At 37.2% G+C, this 23862-nt stretch overlaps 5 protein-coding genes across 11 annotated transcripts; 2 read left to right on the top strand and 3 right to left on the bottom strand.

Moving 5' to 3' along the window:
- The first annotated feature begins 111 nt into the window (after positions 1–111).
- On the top strand, positions 112–4518 carry AspRS (aspartyl-tRNA synthetase). Of its 2 annotated transcripts, none has more exons than XM_043422828.1 (11): positions 112–221; positions 650–687; positions 1057–1141; positions 2266–2449; positions 2526–2950; positions 3033–3204; positions 3316–3463; positions 3549–3738; positions 3815–3895; positions 4034–4145; positions 4223–4518. In XM_043422828.1, the coding sequence occupies exons 2-11, from the start codon at positions 650–652 to the stop codon at positions 4384–4386; spliced, it is 1599 nt and encodes a 532-aa protein (XP_043278763.1). In that variant the 5' UTR covers positions 112–221; the 3' UTR covers positions 4387–4518. The 2 variants fall into 2 exon arrangements, with proteins under 2 accessions (XP_043278763.1, XP_043278762.1); XM_043422827.1 differs by having other exon boundaries at positions 148–322.
- Positions 4519–4978: 460 nt separating this feature from the next.
- Positions 4979–10869, bottom strand: lt (vacuolar protein sorting-associated protein light). Its single transcript, XM_043422818.1, has 13 exons — positions 10597–10869; positions 10022–10159; positions 9662–9944; positions 9198–9396; positions 8899–9053; positions 8431–8671; positions 8088–8352; positions 7522–8007; positions 6852–7188; positions 6472–6753; positions 6339–6412; positions 6197–6264; positions 4979–5259 (listed from the first exon to the last, which is right to left on the bottom strand). Exons 1-12 carry the CDS (start codon positions 10612–10614, stop codon positions 6202–6204), a joined length of 2541 nt encoding a protein of 846 aa, XP_043278753.1. The 5' UTR covers positions 10615–10869; the 3' UTR covers positions 4979–5259; positions 6197–6201.
- A 469-nt stretch (positions 10870–11338) lies between these two features.
- On the bottom strand, positions 11339–14772 carry LOC122412876 (uncharacterized). Its single transcript, XM_043422830.1, has 6 exons — positions 14322–14772; positions 13608–13971; positions 13016–13147; positions 12138–12917; positions 11714–12035; positions 11339–11622 (listed from the first exon to the last, which is right to left on the bottom strand). Exons 1-4 carry the CDS (start codon positions 14556–14558, stop codon positions 12316–12318), a joined length of 1335 nt encoding a protein of 444 aa, XP_043278765.1. The 5' UTR covers positions 14559–14772; the 3' UTR covers positions 11339–11622; positions 11714–12035; positions 12138–12315.
- A 162-nt stretch (positions 14773–14934) lies between these two features.
- Positions 14935–19434, top strand: LOC122412874 (thyroid receptor-interacting protein 6). 5 transcript variants are annotated; one of them, XM_043422823.1, is made up of 6 exons: positions 14935–15074; positions 15624–15768; positions 15997–16510; positions 16602–16939; positions 17282–17697; positions 17878–19434. In XM_043422823.1, the coding sequence occupies exons 2-6, from the start codon at positions 15628–15630 to the stop codon at positions 18128–18130; spliced, it is 1662 nt and encodes a 553-aa protein (XP_043278758.1). In that variant the 5' UTR covers positions 14935–15074; positions 15624–15627; the 3' UTR covers positions 18131–19434. The 5 variants fall into 5 exon arrangements, with proteins under 5 accessions (XP_043278758.1, XP_043278757.1, XP_043278759.1 ...); XM_043422822.1 differs by having other exon boundaries at positions 14938–15079; XM_043422824.1 differs by lacking the exon at positions 14935–15074 and adding an exon at positions 15271–15380.
- A 167-nt stretch (positions 19435–19601) lies between these two features.
- Prp40 (pre-mRNA processing factor 40) lies at positions 19602–23699 on the bottom strand. 2 transcript variants are annotated; one of them, XM_043422820.1, is made up of 9 exons: positions 23528–23699; positions 23067–23292; positions 22542–22938; positions 22032–22469; positions 21625–21856; positions 21293–21529; positions 20500–21135; positions 20215–20361; positions 19602–19953 (listed from the first exon to the last, which is right to left on the bottom strand). In XM_043422820.1, the coding sequence occupies exons 1-9, from the start codon at positions 23528–23530 to the stop codon at positions 19756–19758; spliced, it is 2514 nt and encodes an 837-aa protein (XP_043278755.1). In that variant the 5' UTR covers positions 23531–23699; the 3' UTR covers positions 19602–19755. The 2 variants fall into 2 exon arrangements, with proteins under 2 accessions (XP_043278755.1, XP_043278756.1); XM_043422821.1 differs by having other exon boundaries at positions 22542–22935.
- Between the last annotated feature and the right edge of the window lie 163 nt (positions 23700–23862).

The following is a 23862-nucleotide window of genomic DNA, read 5'->3' as shown; positions in this document are numbered from 1 at the left end:
GAAACGTTCACTCGCTATACATATATATATAAGTGGCGCAATCTATACCGACTGAGTCGGCCATGTGACAATAACCAACCCTCCGACGACGGACGGTATTCTTTTTGGATTGACATTGGACAACTCTATTATTCCTATCACACACAACACATAACACATCTAATCGCTCATTGCTCACCGGCACCTCGGCACATCGCCCTCGTCGCGTGCAGTGTGCAGAGGCAATTAAAGCTTATTTTTTAATGTATCTTTATTTCCGTTATTTGTATTACTCTCGTCACGTTTAGTTGCTTCAGAATCTTGCGCTCAGTGCTTAACAAAAGTGTGTATATATATCTTTTCACCATACACTAACATTATTTTTTCATCTGTGTTCCTGTTTGATTAATATTGAGGTTATTGAGATCAGCCGTCTGTTACAGTGAATTTACTATTTCGGCGATTTCCAATATGTTGATAATGATTTCATCACCTTAATGATGCGTCAGAACATTTCTATCAAAATTGAGACTACCTTGCTATTTTTTTTTTTTAATTATTTACTGATTAATTTTTTCATCAAAAAAATAATTTTTTGGAACCATATTTTTTTTGTTTATTCATCCAAATACATGGAAATCATTGTTACTAATAGTTTTTTCAAATACAGATGGGTGAAGACAAAATACCAACTCCTGAACAGGAGAGGTATGTATTCTCTGCTTACCGATATATATTATTTTTTTTAATAGTTTTCCTGTGCATGCAGTGCAACCAAGTAGAAATTATAGAAAAAAATTCTATATTAATACTCATTAAAACAGTGTCCCAAAGTTGTTACAATAATAACATAGACAAGCTGAAAATTATCAATTGAAGAATAATTTATGTTTTCATGTAATAGAAATGGGATATCATATGAAAAAATTTGAGCTACACACAAATGTTCAAAGTGATGCAAGCTTGTTTTGAAATTTCAGAATCGAGCCATATTTTAAAATATTTTACCATTCTTAATGTTGTATCATGTAGTAATTTCAAGTATTTTGTGAATGAATTTGATTAATTGTATTTCAGGCAAGAACCATCTAAAAAAGCTTTGAAGAAACAACAAAAAAATGCAGAGAAAGCTGCTAAAAAAGGCGAGCGAGAGGCACAAATGGTATGTGAATTCCTAATAGGTACCCTTCAGTTTTACTGAATAGTTTTATCCATGCCAATACTGTCATCACTATATGGCATTTCCCCTTAATTATGTGTTTTCTCCTAATTTTATGGGAAAGGAAATTTCACATTTCCCTATGACCTTCAACTGCATATTTTGGTTCAGTTTCTTCATAATTGTTAGGTAATTTATTAGAGTTCAGAAGTCACTTGTAAGAAGTAGAAAATTTTTTAGGTGTGTGTTCTAAACAAATAGTTTCTGTGGAGTCAGGTATTCATCCATAGGAATTAGCATGTGAAAGAATGAGATGAAATACAGAAATACTACAAGGTTTTCTATTCGTCTCCTCTTTGTGCAGTCCTTTTTAGCTTCCCCACTCTTCTCTCTACCAAGCGTTTTATATATGAGGTATTCCATGTAAAACTGTCAGACTTTATTATACTTCCACTACGGGCAATAGCCCAAGATGTTCAGGGTGTTTTTTAATACTTGCTCCAGTCTAACCGTTCTAGGCGTGTATGCTTATACGCGTGTTACAAAGTGGTTGGAAAAGGCGTCATAGGCCGCGTGGTGTGTTGTTTTTGAAGTGAACGTATATTCTCATCGTTTTTTAATTTTAATAACAGTTTTTACGTATGCCGAAAAGTAATGCCGAAAAGTGTCGCGAGTATCGGGAGAAAAGAAAATGATGAAAAGTTCGATGAAAAAAGTCGCAAAGAGTTCAACGGAACGTGTGCGTCAATTTCGTGCGCATCAAAAGGCATTAAAGTCATCCAGAAGAGAATTTATTGATGCATACGCCAAAAGTATTGCAGATTCTCAAAAAAGATTGCAATAAAACTCCAATGTTTTTGAGTGGGGATTTCAAAGTGAATTTGCCTCGGATAGGACTCTCATTTAAAAATGTGCAGCAGTCTCTGTACCAGTATTATTGTGAATAAACCCTGTAATTATCTCACTCCTGATACTGCATTCGATACTGCATTTTTTTAATCTGATTTATGCATGATTCATGATATTCAATATGATGCTAATGTACAACTTGCATCTTTGGGCTTCTCATTAGCATATAGGATACCCGGCGAATACACTCATTTCTTAATCTTCTGACAATTGCACAGAAAGCTCAAAATGAGAGTAACGAGGGGGAGGACGTTTCGGTGGGAAAGTACGGACAAAACGCTCTGATCCAGAGCGCTGAGACTCACGCAGACCGTCAATTTATCAACGTTCAGGAACTCGTGCCTGCATCAGCTGATAAGAAAGTCTGGCTGCGTGGTCGTATGCATACCAGTAGAGCAAAAGGTGAGAAAAGTAAAAATTTTATTAACAATTATATTTTCTCAAAAATATATAACAAACATTGAATTGTTTCGAACAGGGAAGCAGTGTTTTTTCGTTTTGCGTCAACAGTCTTACACCGTTCAGGGTTTGGTTGCTGTAAATGAGAAAACAAGCAAGCAAATGGTGAAATTCGCTTCAAACATAACTAAAGAGTCGATAATCGATGTTGAAGCGACCGTAAAGTGTGTGCCAGCTAAAATCGAAGCATGCACTCAAAAAGATGTAGAGCTCCACGTTGAGCAGCTATTCGTAGTGAGCGCATCGAAGCCACAATTGCCTCTACAGATCGACGATGCTGCGAGGCCTGTGAACGAAATGGACGAAGCTTCTACGAATATCAGAGTCAATCAGGATACGCGACTTGATAACAGAGTTCTCGATCTTCGCACCCCTGCTAATCAAGCCATTTTCCGTGTAGAGGCAGCTGTCTGTAAACTCTTCCGTGATATTCTCACAGAAGAGGTAAAAAATCCCTTTTTTTCTTGACCGTTTCTTATATCCCGCGATGTCTACGGAAATCATCCTGTTTCGTCATTGCTTCCAGGGCTTTGTCGAGATCCACACACCCAAAATCATTTCGGCCGCCAGTGAAGGTGGAGCAAACGTTTTCACTGTCTCCTATTTCAAGAATTCGGCCTATCTCGCCCAATCTCCACAACTCTACAAACAAATGGCCATCGCTGCTGATTTTGACAAAGTTTTTACTGTAGGGGCAGGTAAAAATGCGAAAATTCGTAAAATCCAACTTCGTACCACTGAGTTTGTGATTTTTTAAATAACTAAACGAGCAAAAGTGGCAACTATCACAAACGAATTTCCGTCTGCAGTTTTCAGAGCTGAAGACTCCAATACTCATAGGCATTTGACCGAATACGTCGGCCTCGACCTTGAGATGGCCTTCAAGTATCACTATCACGAGGTTGTTGACACGATCGGACGAATGTTCACCGAGATGTTCCGCAGGCTTCGTGATTGGTGCGCTATAGGCAGTTTTTAGTCATCACTCCTGTTGAACAACTAGAGTTTTTTTCATTCTACAAAATACATTTTTACTTCACAGTTACGCAGACGATATAGCAGCAGTGTGTCAGCAATATCCGGTAGAACCGTTCAAGTTTCTCGATCCACCTCTCAAACTTGAGTTTCCTCAGGCTGTAGAATTGCTTGCTGAGGCCGGTGTCGAGATTGGGGCAGAAGACGATTTGTCAACACCGAACGAGAAACTTCTCGGGAAATTAGTCAAAGCCAAAGTAATGAATGATTGCATCGAAAATTAAGTCAATCAAATCTCCATTTTTTTTTCACTTTCATGTGATTATTTTACAGTACGATACGGACTTTTATATGCTGGACAAATACCCACTGGCCGTGCGACCATTTTATACTATGCCGGACCCAAAAAATCCTGTGAGTGAATGGTTTCTGATTTTATCAGTAGATTTTTCCCTGAATGAAAATCTTTCGACAGATTTAAACATTTTTACCACATTGAGCCTTGCGAAAATTTGGCGCTTAATATAAACTCGTTTGTTTGCACTGTCGTAGAAATATTCGAATTCGTACGACATGTTTATGCGTGGAGAGGAAATCATTTCGGGAGCTCAACGCATTCACGATCCCGAGTTCCTGACCGAGCGGGCTAAGCATCATGGAATTGGTACGGTTATCCATCGTTACTTGCAGATCGATAAAAACACGTGTAATTTTACATAATTGTGTCAACTGTGATTTCAGATATTGAGAAAATCAGGAGCTACATTGACTCCTTCAAATATGGTTGCTCACCTCATGCCGGTGGCGGAATCGGTATGGAACGCGTTGTAATGCTGTACCTTGGTCTGGACAACATCAGAAAAGTTTCCATGTTCCCTCGTGATCCAAAACGTATAACACCATAATTTTCAAACAAACTCGCTCATTCGTAAAAATGGGTTGAGTGCAGGGGCATTGCAGACACGGTTTTCTAAAAAATGACACTTCCAACTAATGTATCATACGTTTGATAAATAAACCGTTTTGTTAATTACGAATAAGTGCGAGAAGGAAATATTCAAATGGAATTTTGTTATCAGCTGTTAGGCTGATTTTTTCCGTTTATTCCGTATGGGATTTTTAAAGTTCCCGGAAACACAATATGAAATATGGCATTTTCAAAAATTTCGTATCAAATTTTTCATGACTTCATCAAATGAAATAAATACTAAAAAATGGTCGAAAAGAATTTTCATAGGTATTTCTGTAGTAAGAAATGCAAAATTTTCTCTTTGTATACGCTTGTGTATTCGTTTTTTGTTCATTTTATGACGAAAAGAATGAAAGCAAATTTTAGTATCATTTATCAATCGGAGAAACGGCTCAAATTATACGCAACTGTAATACATGCTATGCGGACCGTCGATCTTGAGTTCACACCAACCGGGAAAACTCATTCTCACCTACTTGAAGAATCGCCGTCTTGAAATGATTTTTTTCTTTTTCGTTGCCTCAAAGTTCATATAACGTTTCTATATTTATTCCACAGCAAAAAAAATCACTTGGTGAGCATTGTTTTTTCTTGCGAGCATTTATGATCTAATACAATATATAAGAGTGAAAAGTATATATAAAAAAAAATATTTTTTTTACACAGTTTCATACGTATCGATATTTCAAGCCTTCTAAAAAAAAAATCGAATATATAATGGAAAACAAAAACACTATGACAGAACATATATACAAGGATTTGTTTGAATTCCAGATATTTTCCATCGCCAAGGGGCTCTCCCCGCGAGCTGAAATAAAAATCACCAATATTTAGGTACTGAGTAAATCACAGATTCGATACAATATTTAGATTAATTGAATGATTCAATTTCTCACGTTCGCGAGGATAATCAAAGCTAAATTATTGTGGTATATTGAACTTGAAATCATGGAGGGCAATGTGACAGAAACATTGTGAATTAAGGGATGCGATGTCAGAGGACGACACTAGCACAGAATTAGGAGTGGAAGGCCTGGAACAAATTGAGGGAATACATGATGATATAAAATCAGAAGATTCCCGTAGCTGGGAGCTCCAAGAGAGGAACAGCTTGGAAAAAAGCGATGGAATCGATGAGGGAACGATACTGAAGGACATCAGTAGCGAAGAATTTGTGAAAAGCGTAGAAGAATGGGAAGAGGATCAGGAAAGAATGTTGAGTCAGAAGAGCTCTGATTATCCAGACTATAATTATACCTCGGTCAACTCTAGTTCGGGAAAGGTTAGCGAGCGTACGGGTGCAATACCATTGAAGAAGACTTGGACGAGTGATATGCAACTCGTTTCTATGTACTTTGATGAGAAAGTAAGTGAACAGGGAAATTATTTGGATTTCTTTTTTTATAATTGATATAAAAAATTTCAAGCATAAAAGAATTATACGGAAAAAGAGTTATTTGGCTTCTCAACCGGAGTTGGAGAATCTACTGGCTGATTACATCGAGACAATATTAATTGGTAAATGACTTCGTCATATACACAAGAGCACGTGCCGAATGAAACAAAGAAAAAAAACGATTTGTTATTTCAGTACAACCAGAAGATGTAATCGGTCTTACTGCTCAACATTTTAAGGCCTTTGCGGTTCAGATAAATTGAAGCTAGGCAATGTTTGTGGTACTCGATGGCACGTGTCAAAAGACAGATGACCGGAAAACGGTTATGGTTCAACTGGTGGTTCTCACCTGTATCATTGTGTATGGGACTCTAATCTTGTTCCTGGCCTTTGACGATTACAAATGACACAATTTTCCTGGAAAAACAGAAGATTTTTAAAATAAAATTCCCCTATTTTTGGCTTTTTTATTCGTTTCCTTCAATGCTTACTACTTGTTCCAAATTCGGCACACAATCCTCGTGAAACAAGTGTCTACAGGCAAATACGACGAGATTTCTTGGATCTGAGAAAAAAGAAGAGATTTATATTTCCAAGAAGTCGGTACAAGGGTTTTTTACGTACCTCGCACAATTATTTTTCTATGGCATGCTCCGCACATTTGCTCGTCATCAATAAATATCCCTTTGTGATGGGAAGCAACGAGTCTCTCGTGAAGATTAAAATAATCGTTTGAAAGGATTTTCTTGCAACCTTCCTGAACTGACACTTGCAAATTGTAGTCACACATCATTTTTACTAGAGCTTTTTTTAGACCTGGAATTTCCATGGATGGCTCGATCCTCTGGATCATCAACCGTGGATCTACGTACGTACCGATTCTTTGCAGGAGGAACGTGATATTCTCTGTGATCAAACGATAAAAGTTTGAATAAGAAACATTTTTTTTATTATTAAAGATTGAACATATTTCACGTGATCCATACAAATTTCAATACACTTACCAGACTTGCTGAGAGAGTAATTGACGAGATCATTCCACAATTCTTCATCGTCGTGTTCTTGACAAAAAGCAATAGCGCTTTCCATATCGTTAAGTTCACGAGTCATCAGAGCCAAAGCCTCCGATGTATTTCCAATTCGACCGAGTAGATAAACCATTTCCGGATAAAACATTCTTTGGCTACATATGTCAAGAGCTTGCTGGATTGGATAATTATCCGACCGACGAAGAAGAGGGAGGAGTTTGTCTCGTTCATAATCCACGTACAGATGTACCAGCATGCCGTGATATTTTCCTTTGGACTCTTTCGTATCTTTCTTGTCAAGCTCGTCAAGGTACTTGTAAAACCAACAGACAAATGGTAAAAAAATCATTGAACGAGTCAGCAGTTTGAAAATGTAGATTGCGGGGTACTGACAGCATCGAACGTAACGGTCGTTAACTCATCAGACTATTTTCTGATGATAAAGTTGAAAATTCAGAAAATTAATTGTTGTCAAGCTACTGCGTCACTACTTGCCAAATTCTAAATGAATTTAGCGAGGCAACTGCGTTAATAAGATATTCTGACGTGTCTACAAAAAAAAATTGAATATTTTTTCGACAAACACAGAATGGTTCGTCACGAAACACCTGCTTCCGCGAAGTCATTAAAAATAAGCAATACTCACGAGGTACAAGTAACGATGATTATTTTTCAGCTTTTCAACGACCAATTCCGAGGGGACGCGATCTAAAAAAAACTGGATCGCGCGGCTTGCGTCAAGGTCCATCAGTCCTTCGATCATATCATAAACGATGTTGTGCAATTGATGCCTTTGTATCAATTGGAAGACATCCTTATGACGTAATTTGAGATACATCGCAAGGGCTTTGTCATATTTCCCATCGTGGCTGTACAGAATAGCTAACGCTTCGAGTAGGACACTTTGGTGTTGAGTGTGTACAGGAAGATGTTCGAGGACTCCGTTAACGACTGCTGCGATCGTGTACAATTTAGGAGACCACTCTTTCACTAGTTGTAGAAATCCGGGTGGATCCATTTTCAGATATTCGTATAAAACCATTTCGTAAATGAGAGGATCGAGGGTGATGTCTCCTCGTGGCAGGTACGACGATATTGAGCGTAGCTGATGAACTCGAGCGAATTTATAAACCTGAGAGCATGGGTGGTGGTATCTTTTGAATCAAATTTTTGTCACAGTTTTACGAATTTTTAATCCATGCGAATGTTTACCTCTTCTTCCCATAATTTTTTGTCTCGTCCCAAAACTTTGAGACACAATTTTCCCGCCTCAACGTATTTCCCGCTTGCTAATAAATGATCGAGATAAACACGTCCCACGACAATCAAAGAATGCCTCTTGCAATCTCTTCCTCCGTTGTTTGTGACCGCCTCGAGGGCTTGTTCATATTTACCGTGGCTCAAGAGCCACTCTATTCTGTCATCAGCATCATACAGACTAGCAATTACGATGTCTTTGGGACTTACGATGAAAAATCTGAAAGAATTTCATACTCTTACTTTCCACATCACTTACACCGATTTTTCTTACTCTTCTCATCTTAATTGTACTTGCCTATTTTCTTCTGTTAAACAATCCAAATGATAATCGTTACAACTGTACTCCTTGTATCCTCTCAGAGTTAAAAAATTTGCGCACACAGGGAAAAAGTCCTGATATTTAGGCTCTACTATATGGAGGGTCGGACGTTGACTTTTTTTATCATCGTCAAGCTCTTTGAGGCATCCCAGTAGCACCAGTTGATTCCCCAGGGGTGCGATACCGGAAATGTAAAAGTCCACTTGAAAAGTCGATACTGGTTCCCGAGAAAAAAAATCATAAAAATAATTATTATAAACACATTCCAATTTTTTATTATCATGGTAACTGTTGCATTCAAACTTTCCAGTAACATTTTTATAAGATGTTTGCCAATTCAAATGTAATTCGAAAATCAAAACGTGTTTCGAATAAAATGTTATGATATTGAAATGCTTTTGGGAAGCCGAACTAATACGGTTTCGAAAATTACGGTTTTCGTACCTGGATCGACAATGTACTCTGGCAAATCCCGATTCACCATCTCCTGACTTGACCTCTTTCGTATTTGGCAGATGCGAACTACGTCTACCCAACCAATCAAAAGAGTCCAATCTCCTGACCAGCGTAGGTTGCAACGATAGTGTTCCGGTGGAGCACTAAATAAAATTTAATGGAACAATAATCAATTTAAGCTCATACAAGTGTCTGTAGTAAGATAGTATTTGCTGAACTATCAGCATTGTAGATTTGATATATTTTCAAACGAAGAATTGTAGACAGAAAAACAGAGAGTGACTTACTCGAGAGATCGTGACCATTTTATTAAGCCCAGAGAACATCGGGCGTTTAAATCATAAACACGTACTCCAGTGTCCGAGGCCCAGGCAACAAATTGACTTGTCCAAGCGATCGATCGTACGCCGCCTTCGGCTTCGCATAGAACTGTTAGTTTCATACGAGATAGAAAAGTTTTCTCGTACAGAACGAGTTTGTCATCACCTGAAGAGAACATTGAGATGAGACTATTAGAAAATGTGAATCAAAAGGTTATCCAAATTATAAGTTAACGAAATCCGCGTCTTCCACCCGAACAAAAATTTGTCAACTAGAAATTTTTCTGTGTCAGTTTTCTATCAGCGTTGTTAGAAATCGTGATAAAAATAAATTGAGCCTAAAATCTCGCTATTTCTCTATTCTCTAAATAGTATTCAAATTGTCTTCAAGGTTTAACTCAATTTGTAAACGAATTGCAATAAAATAAAACCTGTGATGAATCTTCTGTTGCTTCCGCCTTTGTAGTATCCTGGATCAATGGCCACACTCTTGACCAGACGACCAAGACTCATATTGTGATTGTTGTCTCCATTGTAAAGGCCTCGAATAAAAACTTTGCCATCATCACTGCAAGATGCAATGAAATCGCCTTTACGGTCTATAGATATTTGGTTCACAGCAACCGAGTGAGCTTGCAACGTGATAGATTCAATGTTGTTCCCTTGATGATCAAGAAGGTGAATCATACCCCAATGTGAGCCGAGACACAAAAACTGAAAATAGCAAAGATGAAATTCATTCATGCCAGACTGATACTCGTTGAAAAAGTTTTTGAAACAACTGCTCATACTTTTGGGTGAACAGCTATGCAGCTTGCAGCGTCATTTTGCAATATCCCCTTCAGATCATTCTGCATTCTAACATATTTTAGTCTCGGCTCTATTTCGTCTACTTCAGAGTCTGAATCATCCTGATTGCTTTCTCCTTCCTGTATAATTCACAATTTATTATTCATATTCTGTAACTATAATGCACTCAATAAAAAACATTTTCAATGTTTTGTCATTGTTTTTATTACGCAGTTTGATACAAAATAAGAGATTCATGAATGTTTTCAGTTGTGCTACTATGATATGGGAGGAATTAACTTAAAAACATTTTTTCAATTGACAAGTCACGGTCTTGAGGGCATAATTTCTATTCAGTCTGTACTCTCCCAGTCATTTGTATAATGAAACATTTATTTGTTACAGAAGAAAAATGAGTTTTGCACACTTTTGAATTTCTCAAATTAAAAACTGTTTTTTTAGCTTATATAGCAGCACTGTCATTGAGAACCCATTCTTAACTGCTTGATTCATCTAATATGAAATCATCTTTCAAAACTTAATAAGTCATTAGTGTATATTACTGCCGATATTTTACCTTGTTTGTACTTTCCATTTTTAGGCTTCAATTATTTACAACTGTCAACACACGTCATTCCGTCAGGGCTGAAGGATACTTTTTCGTACTGACTTCTCCTGTGGTGTTGTATTATCATCCACTAACCTCACTAACATATTAGGCGAAGTGTCAGCTGGTATCAGAGCATGTATTCGTGTGCTTCGTTATATTGGTTCGCGATTGGTGCAACCCACAAAGAACAGAGCAGCAGCTAACTAGGATTATTCTTGTCACCTTTCTTCCACGCCAATTTGCTTTGATGAAATAGCACGAAACAGAATCACTGCACGAATACCTCTGTGGGTAAAATACTAAAATCGTATGGCGAGAAATGGCGAGACAAATTAAAAGTTGTCGATTAGTTATCGACTGATGATGAACATATACTTATATATATAAAAATATATACGCGTGGGACAGGCTTGTGTCAGTACTGTCAGTGTACATTGACACCCGAGCTGAGCACTACAGTCATGTATTCAGATACACAGTAATTTTAAAACCTGTACTTGTGGTACTGTTTACAACCTTTTATATCCCTCCATCCGAGCCCTAACAACGATTTCATCATCGAACCGGAAACGAACAATGACTTTTCAAATTCAAATTACAAAGGGTTGATATCAGTTCTTCTCTACAAGATCTACAAGCGATATCAAACACTCAGCGTTGCACGATTTTGTATATTGAATCGAATATCCGATTGTATTAATCAATCATCTTTGATTTTTCAAACCAATTTATTATCGAAGAATGCATGTTCAATTTATGAATGAAACTTCATTTTGTTCCTAAAAAATTTCTTCAAATATATACAGTATACAGATTTCTCTTATCTACCATATTTCTTCGTAACATAGTAATTTTTATTAACTTATCATCGTTGTTCCATTCATTGTCAATAACTAATGTCATGGTCAGTACGATTGCTTTCTTCAAGCAGTTGAACCTCCTGGTTTTTTAGAATGACAGAAATATAGTTTGTAGCAGAAAGTTGTAGGGGACCTACAACAGTTTGAAAATTGGAAAAATACATTAATCTCGGAATGAACGATAAGTTGACATAAGGGGAAAAATTGAGTGGAAAGAAAATTACCTGTTTCGAGCCAAGTGTTTTGTATGCTTTCAAAGCCACCAGATATAACACTGTGTGTAAATTTGGTAACTTTATTACAAACATTTTCATTTGTGCGGCCTTCTAATACCTCGCTGGTCCTTTGAAACTCGTGGAAGTTCAGGGCCTTTCATTTTTGATTAGTTTATTAAAGCCTTCAGTCGTTTGAAAATGTATCAGTCGACATTTCTTGGTATTCTCGTTTCGTACAAAAATAGAAGCCTCCATTTGTTTAATTAATTGAAACGTTCAATAATAGGGTGTTTCAGTGATTTACTTGTATGACTTCTGTCAGTTGTTCATACTGTGGAAAAAAATCGTAAATGTGAAATGTCGACAATATTCAGAGGGCTTAAGATTTGGAAAGATTATATTGTTTCAGTTAAAAAAATATTTGGAAGATCACTTTTTTCAACGCTCTAAATGGGCACCCTGCTGTAATCGATCATTCCTTGTAGCACTGATTACCGCCGTCCGTTTGTTTTGGGACTGAAATTATTTCTTGAAACAAAGTTTCTTGAGCCACGAGAACGACATTTCAAACATCTGTTAGCTAATATAATAGCTTTTGGTTGATGCATCGTTCAAGCCTTCGTCAATGAACGAATACGTTGTTGAGCTCTATTATGCATTCGTCTTTCACAAGCATTTTTTTTTCGCAGTGCAATCAATTTAGCTTGGTCAATCGGGTTGGAAGATTGACTAATACGCTTTGGGGGGCCTACTGTTTTTAATCTCAACTCTCGTTTCAACACTGCGCCTCTCATTTTTATGCAGTGAGCGCACCTCTTGAATTTCGAGATTAAAGTACAGTTTTTGTGATGCCATCGGTCAACGTAATCCTTGAATACATTATCCGACGATAGATGATGATGGTTAATGGCACCAAGACCGTTGCACAGATTTGTATTTTTGAACTTTTCCAAAGCTTGCGGCAATGAACCTACGTCATTCAATACTTGAGGGAGACTCCATCCTCCAACATCAACAACCCGCCCATACACATAATAACGCAGCTCTTTGTTGGTGCTGAGCTTCACATTTCTTTCCATGACTGGTAAACTATCGCCATTTTCTCTCTTGGTTACATAGTATGAGAGAAGAACACTGCAGTTGTCCGTCATCAGTTGACAGACAGCCCAACGTTTCGGTATTGAAATGGATTCCATTGTTCCTTCCGTAGTACCTTGAGAAACAACAAATAAAAATAACTCCGTTCGAACTGAGGAAAGCTTAAATCATTATTACAATTTTTTCATCCAATTGTTGAAAAGAGATACTTACAGATGAAAGTGACTTCTGAAAAGTAAAAATGACAGTCATGTTTTTCTGGTGTATTGTCATTCTTAGTCTGTTGATCTTGAATGCTTTTAATAATCGAAGCTTCCGACTTCACAATTTTATTGTTTTCAACATCTGTAAAGAGAAAGCAAACTTCAATTTATGCAAAATGAAATTTATGAAATATAATAGTCCACAATTTGTTTGCTTTGTTACACATTTGAGATGAGAAATCAGTTCGTTTGTGCACTCAATCACATATTTTTAGAAATATTCTTAGATTTTTTACAAATTACAAAACTTTTAATCATATTCTACAATAAGTTTCAACATTTTTATTTATTTTTTTTCCATGTGCTCTTTTGCCCTATAGCATTGTAGTGTTTCAATCTTTAAGCCAGGCAATTGGCTTTTTGGTCATGAATACAGAACAATATAAAAGAATGAAAACTTTGTTTGGCCAACTTTTTCATGAATGTTATAAATAGTTCACAGCATCTGTAACTAATATCAAGAGTAGTGATAGCAGCTCAATTCCAATAGAAAATACCTGATGTACTGTCCATTATGACAGTTTCTAAACTTTCATACATACCTTGTACAGGAGGATTTATAATTTCATTCTCATTCTTAATTATTGAGCAATTCATAGTCAAGGACTGTGTGGACAGAGGAAGATGAATCACCGGTGTATCGCTTTTGGGTATTCCAAGATCTAAAGGCTTATTTACTGGATATTCCTTTTCTTCATTCGTTGAAGTATCAATTGCTATATTCATTGGGTGATCTGCTTTATGAACAATAGATTTTTCTTCCCAAGAGCAGTAGTTGTGTTCCACATTTATTTGCTTTTCTATAGGAGAGGAATACTCAGTGATAGAGTCATTTTCCATCTTGATTGAATTGTCAAATTCAGAAGGTACTGCCATTGGATCAAGTTGAGCATGTGAATACGACGCCTTGAATGAGCATTTAATAGAAATTATTACACTAGGTAAACGTCCCATCATGAAAAGTTAGAAATGTTAGAACTACCAAGAAAAATTACTATGAGGAGTGGCAACATTGGAGTCCAAAGAAATAAATGAAAAAAAACATTTGTGATTCACCAATTTTTTATTTCACGAATCATTTGTAGGTTGAAAAACTACCAATTGCAAATTGGGCAGGGATCAAAATTGGAGAATTGCAAATTAGGGAAGGAACAAATTTGTTAAATTGCAAAATGTTTTTTTCGTTCATTTCGTTGTAGGATTTCAACGTTGCAGCTTTAGCGTCATTAAATAAATATAATGGACAATGCATTTACTTCTGCAATAACTCGACCATCCGAGTCACATTTCGTCCATTTTTTTCGTATATAACATTCGAGGAAGTGTTTTTCGCACACAAATTGTGACGGCATCAGATCGATAATCCCCGGAATTGCCGCGATCCATTTTTTACGGAGTTCGATGTTCGATGGAACTTTAAACACCGATCGTTTTTCTTTTATAGATTTACATCCCGTGTTGCACGTTGGAACCACACAAGAATTGGTAGTCATGATAAAAATTCCACTTGACACTACAAAGATCTCGCGGATACCAGAAAATCCACAAATGACACGTGCTTGATATTATTGAGACATTGAGACAATATACAAGGTTATGTCACTCAATCTTATGGCAACTGCGCGCATATATGCATGACTCTCGATTTGAGGGGCTTGAGGGAGAATAGCTATATCCCTGTCGTACTGATCCACAAAAAACATTAGCTATGACAGCGACGCATTCAGCACTGGTGGTAAGAAGGAAAAATGCGTGAATTTTGGCAAAATACAGCGTTGTGCAGTTGGTCTTCACGTTTCATTGTTTGTGGTCACCCCAGTCAGCCACCACCCCCACGATCTCAGTACTTCAGACGCTTCAGACTTCAACCTACTTCAGACGGTACAACAAAACATATAGAACTTTTGACTGCTTTTGACAGTACTGGTACGATTGCACGAGTTGATTGATCATAAATTTTCGGTGCAGAATAAGTGTTGTTCCTACGTGCGGATTGGAGTAAAATAAACGTACGGTAATTAAAAACTCATTTTCCACACATAATTTTATTTCTAAAAATATTCTACGCATTGGGGAAATTGCCCTAGCCAGGTTACGATTCTCACTTTACAGATTCTTACTTTTATTTAATATTTCTTTGATTTTTAGTTTCTATACGAAACGAAATTGATATGTTCCATAACGTCATGCGAAATGCTATTTCGTTTGACCGTGCTTTCCTCGGCTGTCAGCGCCATTATTACTGTCACTGTCAGTTATTAGTCATCCATTTCTGATTCACACATCACAGCTCAAAGTGTATTTCTCATTGTTCGGTAATCTCACTGGAAATATTTGACAATAAGACAGGTTTTCCATAAAAAATCCTATCGAATAGTTGACATTGAAGACAAAAAGATAATTCATAAGTAGAATCAGATTTACTGCAAAAATCATATCAAATGTATAATATTAATATCAGTACTCAATTTTTTTCTCTATTTGCTTCCCAAAATTAATATCCCTCATTGATGTTTTATTTTTCAAACTTATATGAAATCATTTTTTATGGGTTTCAGAATAATGGCAGCTACCAGAAATTTGGAGAAACAAATTGCAGATTTACAAATAAACAATCCATCTGATAGCTCCAACAATGAGATGAAAATTGGAAAGAAAATCGGTCCTGCTGTACCCCCAAAACCAAAAAAATCTCAGCCTGAAGTGAGTAGATTTATGCAATTTTAGATTCAATGCAAGTAATTGTGATTTGTCTTTGATACTAGAATTAATATCTTATGTGAAATATTGTGAATTTATGGAAGGTGATTACAATAATTACAGAGTTTGAAGAAATTCTGAAAAAAGACTTTTGAAAAAGCTGCATACTGTTGCATCATGGCAGGCTCTATCATGATTATACTGATCTAATAATTGCCAATATTTTTATAGGTACCACAAAGTTATACGATAAAGGCTCCGTCCCTTCCATCATACAGTACTTTGTTGGACAATAGTGGGACAAATAAAACGCCTATTAATCTTTATACAAATTCGCCGAGTCCGTATGTACCATCAGGGGGTTCATTGAAAAATGAAAACCCTCATTCGTCGAACGTACCCCTCAAAAATGGCTGTGAAAATTCAAAATTTTATAACAGCAATGAAACATTTTACACGAATGAGCCTCACGATGGATTCGCGATGAAGTACGATTATGACGATAAGCATTTTTATTCCAACATTCAACAGAAACAAATGGGAAACATTCCGTCGTTACAAGATTTGCATGATCAAAGGTCCAAGAGACCTATAAACAATGCTGTTTATAGTAATGTTGAACCCACGCCTCCCATTCTTCAGCCTGCTCTTGTCAACAATGGCAAAGATTTGATTTACAGTAATATTCAGTGGAATCGCAAATCTGAAAATACTTATAGCAACATTCCTGCTACCGATAACAACGGTGAGCTTACAAGAATATTACATGATTAAAGACTCATTTACACTTATGTGTTAGTGATAATAGTTACGACTTTAAAATTTATGATTTTCAGAAGACTTGCCACCGCCACCAGAGCCAGCAGAATATACAGTTGGCGTAACTGGCAATACCTTCCCACCCCCTCCTGAAGAACTGCCACCACCTCCTAGTCCAGTATCATCCAGTTACAGCGAACTCAGACGTGCGACTTATCAATCGGATGATCTATCAAAAAGTTATCCGAGTGATATTTATGGGCCTGACTCACAGTCGAGCTCGACGTACGAATCGATATACGAGCCTATTAATCCACGACCATCGTCACAGCTGTCATGCAATTATTCCATATACTCTGGTTATGGTTCGGCTACATCGACTCAACCGCAGAGCAAAATTTCACCCGTCAAGGAGGTAATTTCTTCATGTATTTCGCTTCATTATTGGTGGTGCTCTGCGACAAAATAAATTAGAGATTCCACTTGGCCATTAGGGATGCTCCAGACGTAAAATATAACGAAAAAATCGTATTTAAATCATTTCTTTGGAAATCTGTACGAGATCGAATGTCAATTTTATATAAGAAGTTGAATTTCACATTTTGTATGATCACAGAGGGATTTTTTTTAGTTGTAATTAATGGCTTTTTATGTTCGTAGTTTTTCTCACAGCTATTTCCAGTTGATTGGGATTGAAGTACATGTACGAGTAAAATCTAGTGATATATGTATTTTTATATTATTCTCGAATCCGCAGGTCGATGCACTGACTGACCTCTTGGTCCAAGGAATGGAAGATGCTCAAGAAGAAAGTGATATATATGGCATTTGTGCACATTGCGACGAGAAAGTGGAGGGGGAGGGAAATGGATGTTCAGCTATGGATAAAGTTTTCCACATCAAATGTTTCTGTTGCTTCGTATGCAAAGTTAATTTGCAAGGAAAATCGTTTTATTCACTCGAGGCGAAGCCATACTGCGAGGAAGACTATCTGAACACCCTGGAAAAATGTTCCGTTTGTGCTCGACCGATTCTTGACAGGATATTACGAGCCACTGGCAAACCATATCACCCATCATGCTTCACTTGCGTTTTATGTGGACAAAGTCTTGATGGTATTCCGTTTACAGTCGACGCGACCAACCAGATACATTGCATCCAGTGCTTCAACAAGTAAGTTCGCTGCTTATCACGTCATTTAATCATTTTTCCTATTTTGTTTAAATTTTTATTGACTTGGATTTGGGTTGAAATTCATGACGAAAAATTGAAAACTGATGAAGTTTCAGGAGTTTCAGAAACTCGCGCCACTTATAATAACAAACATTGAATGATGATCTTGTTATCTTCAAGGAAATTTGCACCGCGTTGCTGTGTTTGCAAGCTACCCATCATGCCAGAACCAGGACAGGATGAAACAGTTCGAGTTGTGGCTTTGGACAGAAGTTTCCACACTCACTGTTACAAATGCGAAGATTGCGGCCTCGTTTTGTCCTCGGACTCTGAAGGACATCGCTGCTACCCCTTAGACGATCATGTTCTATGTAAAAGCTGCAATGCTACTAGAGTCCAAACTCTAACGTCACACATGACTACAGAACTGTAAGGTGTCTGCTGTTGGTTCGTGCATTTTCAATTTCATGAGATAGATATTACAACAAGAAAGATACAGTCGGTGTTCTCTCCAGAAGACATATAAAAATGCAAAGAGATAAAGTTTATAAGGGAAACTCAAATTAGAACGCTGGAATAGTTCGATTTTTGCGATGTCGTCGTATACTATCGAAATCTTATAATTCGAGACATATATTCGATAGTGATATATTGGCAGCAGATTTCAGAAAATACAGAATATCCCAAGAAAAGGTTAATTTTGAGATTCAAGAGTCTTCAAAAAATATAAATAGTGATGGAGAATACTTTCGTTATCAAAGATTAATTTCTCTGATAGTCTAGACTTTTTTTTCCAAGAACCGATGATTTGGCTCATTGCAGTTGTTATAAAAAATCGCAGAAATTACATTTTCTAGTATTTCAATTCACTTTATCATTTTAAGGCCATATGGAACCTCGACCACAAGCCGCCATACGTTTAAAAGACTTCCGTATTATCTAGTTTTTTTTTCTAGACCATAGATCGTTGGGAAAAATATAAAAATCCACGATTGGCTGTGTTGAAAAAACGAATAAGGAGGTTTCAATTATTTGCTTGCGACGTAATCCGTGTAGGAGATACTCATATACAGAACTTTTTACTGACTGAACGCGTTTTCCATTGATTCAATGTTTTATAACAATTTTTACACTTATTCGGGACACGAATGAGCATAGCACGTATTTTTTCGGAACTTACGTTTCCGATTTCCTAATATCGATGTCAATAATTCAAGCGTTATAGTTTTATTTTTAATAAAGATAAGTTAACGGGACTCAAATTGCAAAGAAAATCATGTGTTTAAGGTAGAGTATTGGTAATCGGGCGACTGCAAAATTTTTAAAGCATTCCAACTACTTCATGCTCCATTTTGGTTGCGGGGATTGAAGATACGTGTTCAAGTTAAATAGCAACCAACTCTAAAAGAGAAAACTGCCAATAAGATTTCATGTCCGACATCGACATTATTATTATACGCTAATGAGGAAATTCCCATAATGTTCCCGTGTAACTGTATTTGTATTCTACGATCGTTGAGACATGAGTGATGTAGTGAATAGGTAATCGGATATCGACCTAGTAAATTTGGGATACTATTGTTTTTCATCAAACAATACGGAATAGTTTATCTCGACTTTGCTTCAATCCAAATTATTACAATATTAAGCAATGTTATTCGCATATAAGATGTCTGTATTATTGAATGCTTCAATAAAATCTTCGGTCTGAATGATTCTTCGGCCGATAGAGTAAAAGCTTCTTTGAAAATAAAATTCGAAAAAACACCTGTCCAAATCACTTTGTACGAAGATCATGGGAGGGGTGGGAGGAAGAAAGTTTTTACCGGTCGCTCATACCCGAAAACGAAGTGAAATTGACTAGATGGAACAAGGAAACTGGCGAAATTAATTGTAAATGGAACTTTCCTTTATTCGACATGATCGATTTATTGTTGAGAATGCTTTCCGATTCTGAATATTTAAAAATTCCTTCTTTATTTCCAGGACACATTGTGCCTTGGATACGAGTAAGAATAGCTGTAATATTACTGGAGGAAGAATACAATCGGCAATAATTCAATTATCTTCTTGTTGCATTTGTAATTCACGCAACAATTGATCTCTCTGTTTTTCAAGCTCATCTTCAGAAAGTTCATGATGCTCGTGATTGTCGATTGGTCCGCTTTCACTGTGACCTGAGAGTCGTCGGTACTTTTCCTCTTTTTTTCTGCGTTCCGGCGATTCCTCCGACGACGGTAATCTCGAGTGTGATCGCTATGGTAAAAAACACAGATAAAGTAATAATAATAGAGATACGAAAACCAAACATTTGTAGCTTTGCATTGAATAAGACGGACTACCAATGATGTTTCAGATGAACGAAATAGTTTGTATTGATCCTAAATAAGTTTAAGTTATTTCTTTTATAAAGTGAGATTCTCTGAGATTTGCACTTTTTAATTAATCTGGAAATTCACCAGACGTGAAGGACGAAAATCCTAGTCCATGCTTAATTTCAATTGGTGTCTAACTCACCGAATGACTTCGTCCTCGTTTTTTCTTCATCTTCTTTCTTTTAGATTTTCTGCAATCAGATTCCGAACTATCTGATTTACTTGGGATGCTAGGAGACCTCGATTTGTGTCGTTTTTTCTTCATTCCCTTCTCACTACCCTCAGACTCCTGAGATAAAAATGTTCGATTAGAACTGGCAGAAGCTCGAATTATTTTTGTTCATTTTCCCTGCTCGTTTTCACCGTGTCTGAATAAATAAATTTGCCGTGGGAGATCAGAGGAAAAAAGTTGGAACAAAAAACTTACGCTGTGGGAACGCGATCGTGATTTTCTCTTCGGTTTTTTAGTTTTCTTCTTCTTGCTACGTATATGATGGTGACTGCAGCTTTCTTCGAGTTCGTGCTGATATTCTTTGAATATTCGGACTCTTTCACTTTCGAGAGTAATTGCCTCAAAGTCAACTTCATCTGCTATCTTCGCTCTCGTTTCTTCCCATGACATTTGATAATCGACTTCAAGATTCTTCAGTAAAGTCTTGAACCCGATTTCCAGTTTTTTGAATTTACGCGTTTCTTCCTTTACCCGTTCTTTTTCTCGAGCTTCGGCTTTTTCTAATAATAAGTTGTACGTGAGTTTTACATTTCCAGCATCTAGTGTAGCGGATTTTCGATCCTCACAAACTACTGTTGCAAATTCTTCGAAACTCGTGTTGACCTGAACTTCGAAATTTTTGTCTTTTAATATTTCTCGAATTATCTTCTTTTCATCGTGGAAACGGGATTTAAGATCTTCTACGTAAAACTTGAACAGATCAAGTGGCGTTGAACCGGGCTGACCCAACATCGCTGAGAAGCGCAAGTCTGCTGAGAGCATCGGATAGAGTTCGACCCAAAGAGACATAGAAGTTAGTTTTCCTTGCTCATGCAGTTCGTCTAATAGGCTCTGCAAAGAAATGTATTTGTTGAAATACGCACGTTTAAAAATTTCTTTTGTAGTAGTGAAAAGGTTTCTTTTATCGAGAAATTCTCCCTTTTGAGTGTGCAATACTCAATTGTTTTACGATAATTCTTTGCCAAAATATCAAAAAGTAAAAACTTACAATGAAGCCGTCACGATTTTTTCTCTCTTGTCGCTTTTTCCTCTTTTTTTCTCGTTCTTTCTCTTCTTCTTCGTCTTTTTCCAACTGCCTTATATGGTTTTCAAAAACGAGGAGTGCATCCTCCTTGTCCATTTCTAGAAGATCAGCATCTTCACCGAAGGCTGAGTGTTGCAACAGGGCAGCCTGTGCTTCCTGCCACGTCGTTCGATGATTGACTTCAGTCATAGTATCTAAAACCTGCAGTGTTGCCGGGGAAAAATAAATAACTCATTATCGTGATATTATACAATTTAGATTTTTGTAGAAGTTTAATGTGATGCAAGTAGATTTACTTGAGCAAGTCTTTTGGTGTTTCTCTTTTTCAACTGTTTTGCGTCTTCTTTTTCTCGTTTGGCCAGATTAAAAACGACATCTTCGTAGATGTCTCGACGATCGGAGTCGCCAACAGAACGCCAAACTTCAAGATTTCCATACATTTCTTCGCACTTGTAGTATTTGGTGGTGCTCGTCATTTTATCGTGATCCAAAAGAAATTGTTCCAAGTCTTCTTTTGCTTTTTTTACTCTGGGGACGAAAAAAATTCGTGAGTTTTTGGAAGCATCATTTCTTCTATTTGCGTTGCTTCATTTATACAAAAATATCTCTTAGTTTCGTATTATATGAAAAACAATTCCCAGTCAAACATTGTTTTAAGAGAACCAGTATCTAAAGTGAAAATCATGCAAAGTTGAAGACTGACCTGAGTCTTTCCTGTTCACGTTCTTCTTTGAGTCTTTGAGTTTTATAAGCATTGAACGCCTGTTTCCGCTCGTTCAGTTTTTTCATTGAAGGATATCGTGGATCATTCTGAATCATTTTGACAGCTTGTTCCCATGTTGCGTTCGAAGGAACATCTCGCTCTTTCAGTAAATCCTTGAAAGCTTCAATTGCTTCTTTTTTGTCCTTGAACTGCATCTTTGGTTCGGGCGTGCTGGTTCGACTGCCATTAGCAGAGTCTCTTGTTGAGTTACTATCCTCATCGTGTTTGGCCGGTGGTGTAGGAATGTTAATTGCTGCTAGTGTCGCGGCCATTGCCTGTTCTATAGCTGATTTCCCACTTATTTCGGGAGTGCCAGCAGGAGGTATCGATGGGTTAAGATTTGGAGATAGATGTTGAATCGTTACAGCTACTGAGCCTCTTTAAATGAAAACGAGAATTACTGGTTAGATCATTTAAATAAAACATATTATGAAAATGAATTGGACTCACGTGTTTGTTGCACTAGCAACAGCGACAGCGGCTGCAGCTGCCGCTTCCTCCGCTATGATCCGATTCTTAAGTTCTTCCAGCTCACTTGGTACCGTCCACCTCGATTCTTTTGTATTAACGTTGTGATAATATACTTTTCCATTTTCAGATTTGTATTCCTTCCAGGAACATTGAGACAGAAGCAATTCAGTCGGTGTTTTGAGTTCATCTGGTTTTTCCCACAGAGATTGTTTCGTTGCTGCATTATAATAATACGTACGACCGTCTGGGGCTTTGTGTTCCGTCCATTCAGTCTTTTTCGTGTCTGACGATGAAGACCCATCAACTAATGCTATATCACTCGCTGAAGGAGCTGGCGGAGGTACAACAGTAGTTGCTATTTGAGGTGCAGCGGCTGCTGAAAAAATTGGTATAATTTCATAAAATCTGATTCGACCCTATTTTTCTTTATAATAACTCGTTCAGTGGAATATTATTTATTCTGGTAATTGATTTTCATGGAATTCATTTGATCAAAGTCTATACCTATAACACCAGGTTCCGTAGATGGTGGGCCAGCAATTGGAAATCCAAATCCAGGGGGTGGAATGGTAAACTGAGGAGGCATGATTCCTGGGGGTCCCGGTGGAATAACCGGAGCAGATATAAAAGGTGGAGTTGGCATCATAGAAGGGACAAATCCCGATGGCAAGCTTGATCCTGCAGGTGGAAATCCAGGCATGGTAGGTGGTGGGATTCCATCGTTCGACGCCTAAATTTCATTAAAATATGAAGAATTTGTGAATAAAGAATAAAAAACGAGATTTATGAGATAAATATCAACATTTTACATTTGATTTGTTATTCGTAATACACTCGGAGTAGGCGATATGTTGGCTCATATCATGCAAATACCGGTGCTGACGTATAACTACGTGCCCGTCAGTCAATCGTTCTTATTTAAGATTAATCTGTAATAGTAAAATATGATTCAAAATTCAACTCACCATTATGTTGGTCGGTAGATGACTCTATTGACGTGAGAAAGCATTCATTAAACTTTGTTTAGTTTAACAAAAATGAGAAATGGTATATAATGAATGTTGAGACCGCTTGTTGATGTTGTTAATCATCAACTACGTAACCTCAATATCATGTCGGAGTACGAAAAAATGAAATTACCACGCTCTTTTCTTTACCCGTGGAAAATAGATGGGAACTGTGTTGATGAAATTTTGATGATTCTCCTGAGGCGCCACCTTTCGTACAAGTCAACGTAGGAAGATGCTGATTTTCCTGCCGATGGCAACTAACTTTTCCGTTATGTCAACACTATCCGTTC

Source organism: Venturia canescens, chromosome 7, assembly GCF_019457755.1.
Source record: "Venturia canescens isolate UGA chromosome 7, ASM1945775v1, whole genome shotgun sequence".
In the NCBI taxonomy this organism is placed as follows: domain Eukaryota; kingdom Metazoa; phylum Arthropoda; class Insecta; order Hymenoptera; family Ichneumonidae; genus Venturia; species Venturia canescens.
This window is presented reverse-complemented; position numbering and strand designations above follow the sequence as displayed.

Excerpts from the sequence above, each read along its gene's own strand:
- AspRS (XM_043422828.1), top strand. The coding sequence starts at position 650 with ATGGGTGAAGACAAAATACCAACTCCTGAACAGGAGAG. Across the intron at positions 3,464-3,548 it reads TTCCGCAGGCTTCGTGATTG|TTACGCAGACGATATAGCAG; the intron begins GTGCGCTATAGG and ends TTTACTTCACAG. Across the intron at positions 4,146-4,222 it reads GGCTAAGCATCATGGAATTG|ATATTGAGAAAATCAGGAGC; the intron begins GTACGGTTATCC and ends CTGTGATTTCAG.
- lt (XM_043422818.1), bottom strand. Across the intron at positions 8,672-8,898 it reads AGAGTACATTGTCGATCCAG|TATCGACTTTTCAAGTGGAC; the intron begins GTACGAAAACCG and ends CTCGGGAACCAG. Across the intron at positions 8,353-8,430 it reads TGTTTAACAGAAGAAAATAG|ATTTTTCATCGTAAGTCCCA; the intron begins GCAAGTACAATT and ends AAATTCTTTCAG.
- LOC122412876 (XM_043422830.1), bottom strand. The coding sequence starts at position 14,558 with ATGACTACCAATTCTTGTGTGGTTCCAACGTGCAACACGGGATGTAAA. Across the intron at positions 13,972-14,321 it reads ATGGTCGAGTTATTGCAGAA|GCGTCGTATTCACATGCTCA; the intron begins GTAAATGCATTG and ends TGCTCATTCAAG. Across the intron at positions 12,918-13,015 it reads TTCAGAAGTCACTTTCATCT|GTACTACGGAAGGAACAATG; the intron begins GTAAGTATCTCT and ends TTGTTTCTCAAG.
- LOC122412874 (XM_043422823.1), top strand. The coding sequence starts at position 15,628 with ATGGCAGCTACCAGAAATTTGGAGAAACAAATTGCAGATTTACAAATA. Across the intron at positions 16,940-17,281 it reads AAATTTCACCCGTCAAGGAG|GTCGATGCACTGACTGACCT; the intron begins GTAATTTCTTCA and ends TCGAATCCGCAG. Across the intron at positions 17,698-17,877 it reads TGCATCCAGTGCTTCAACAA|GAAATTTGCACCGCGTTGCT; the intron begins GTAAGTTCGCTG and ends GTTATCTTCAAG.
- Prp40 (XM_043422820.1), bottom strand. Across the intron at positions 21,530-21,624 it reads ACACCAAAAGACTTGCTCAA|GTTTTAGATACTATGACTGA; the intron begins GTAAATCTACTT and ends GCAACACTGCAG. Across the intron at positions 21,136-21,292 it reads AAAATCGTGACGGCTTCATT|AGCCTATTAGACGAACTGCA; the intron begins GTAAGTTTTTAC and ends ATTTCTTTGCAG.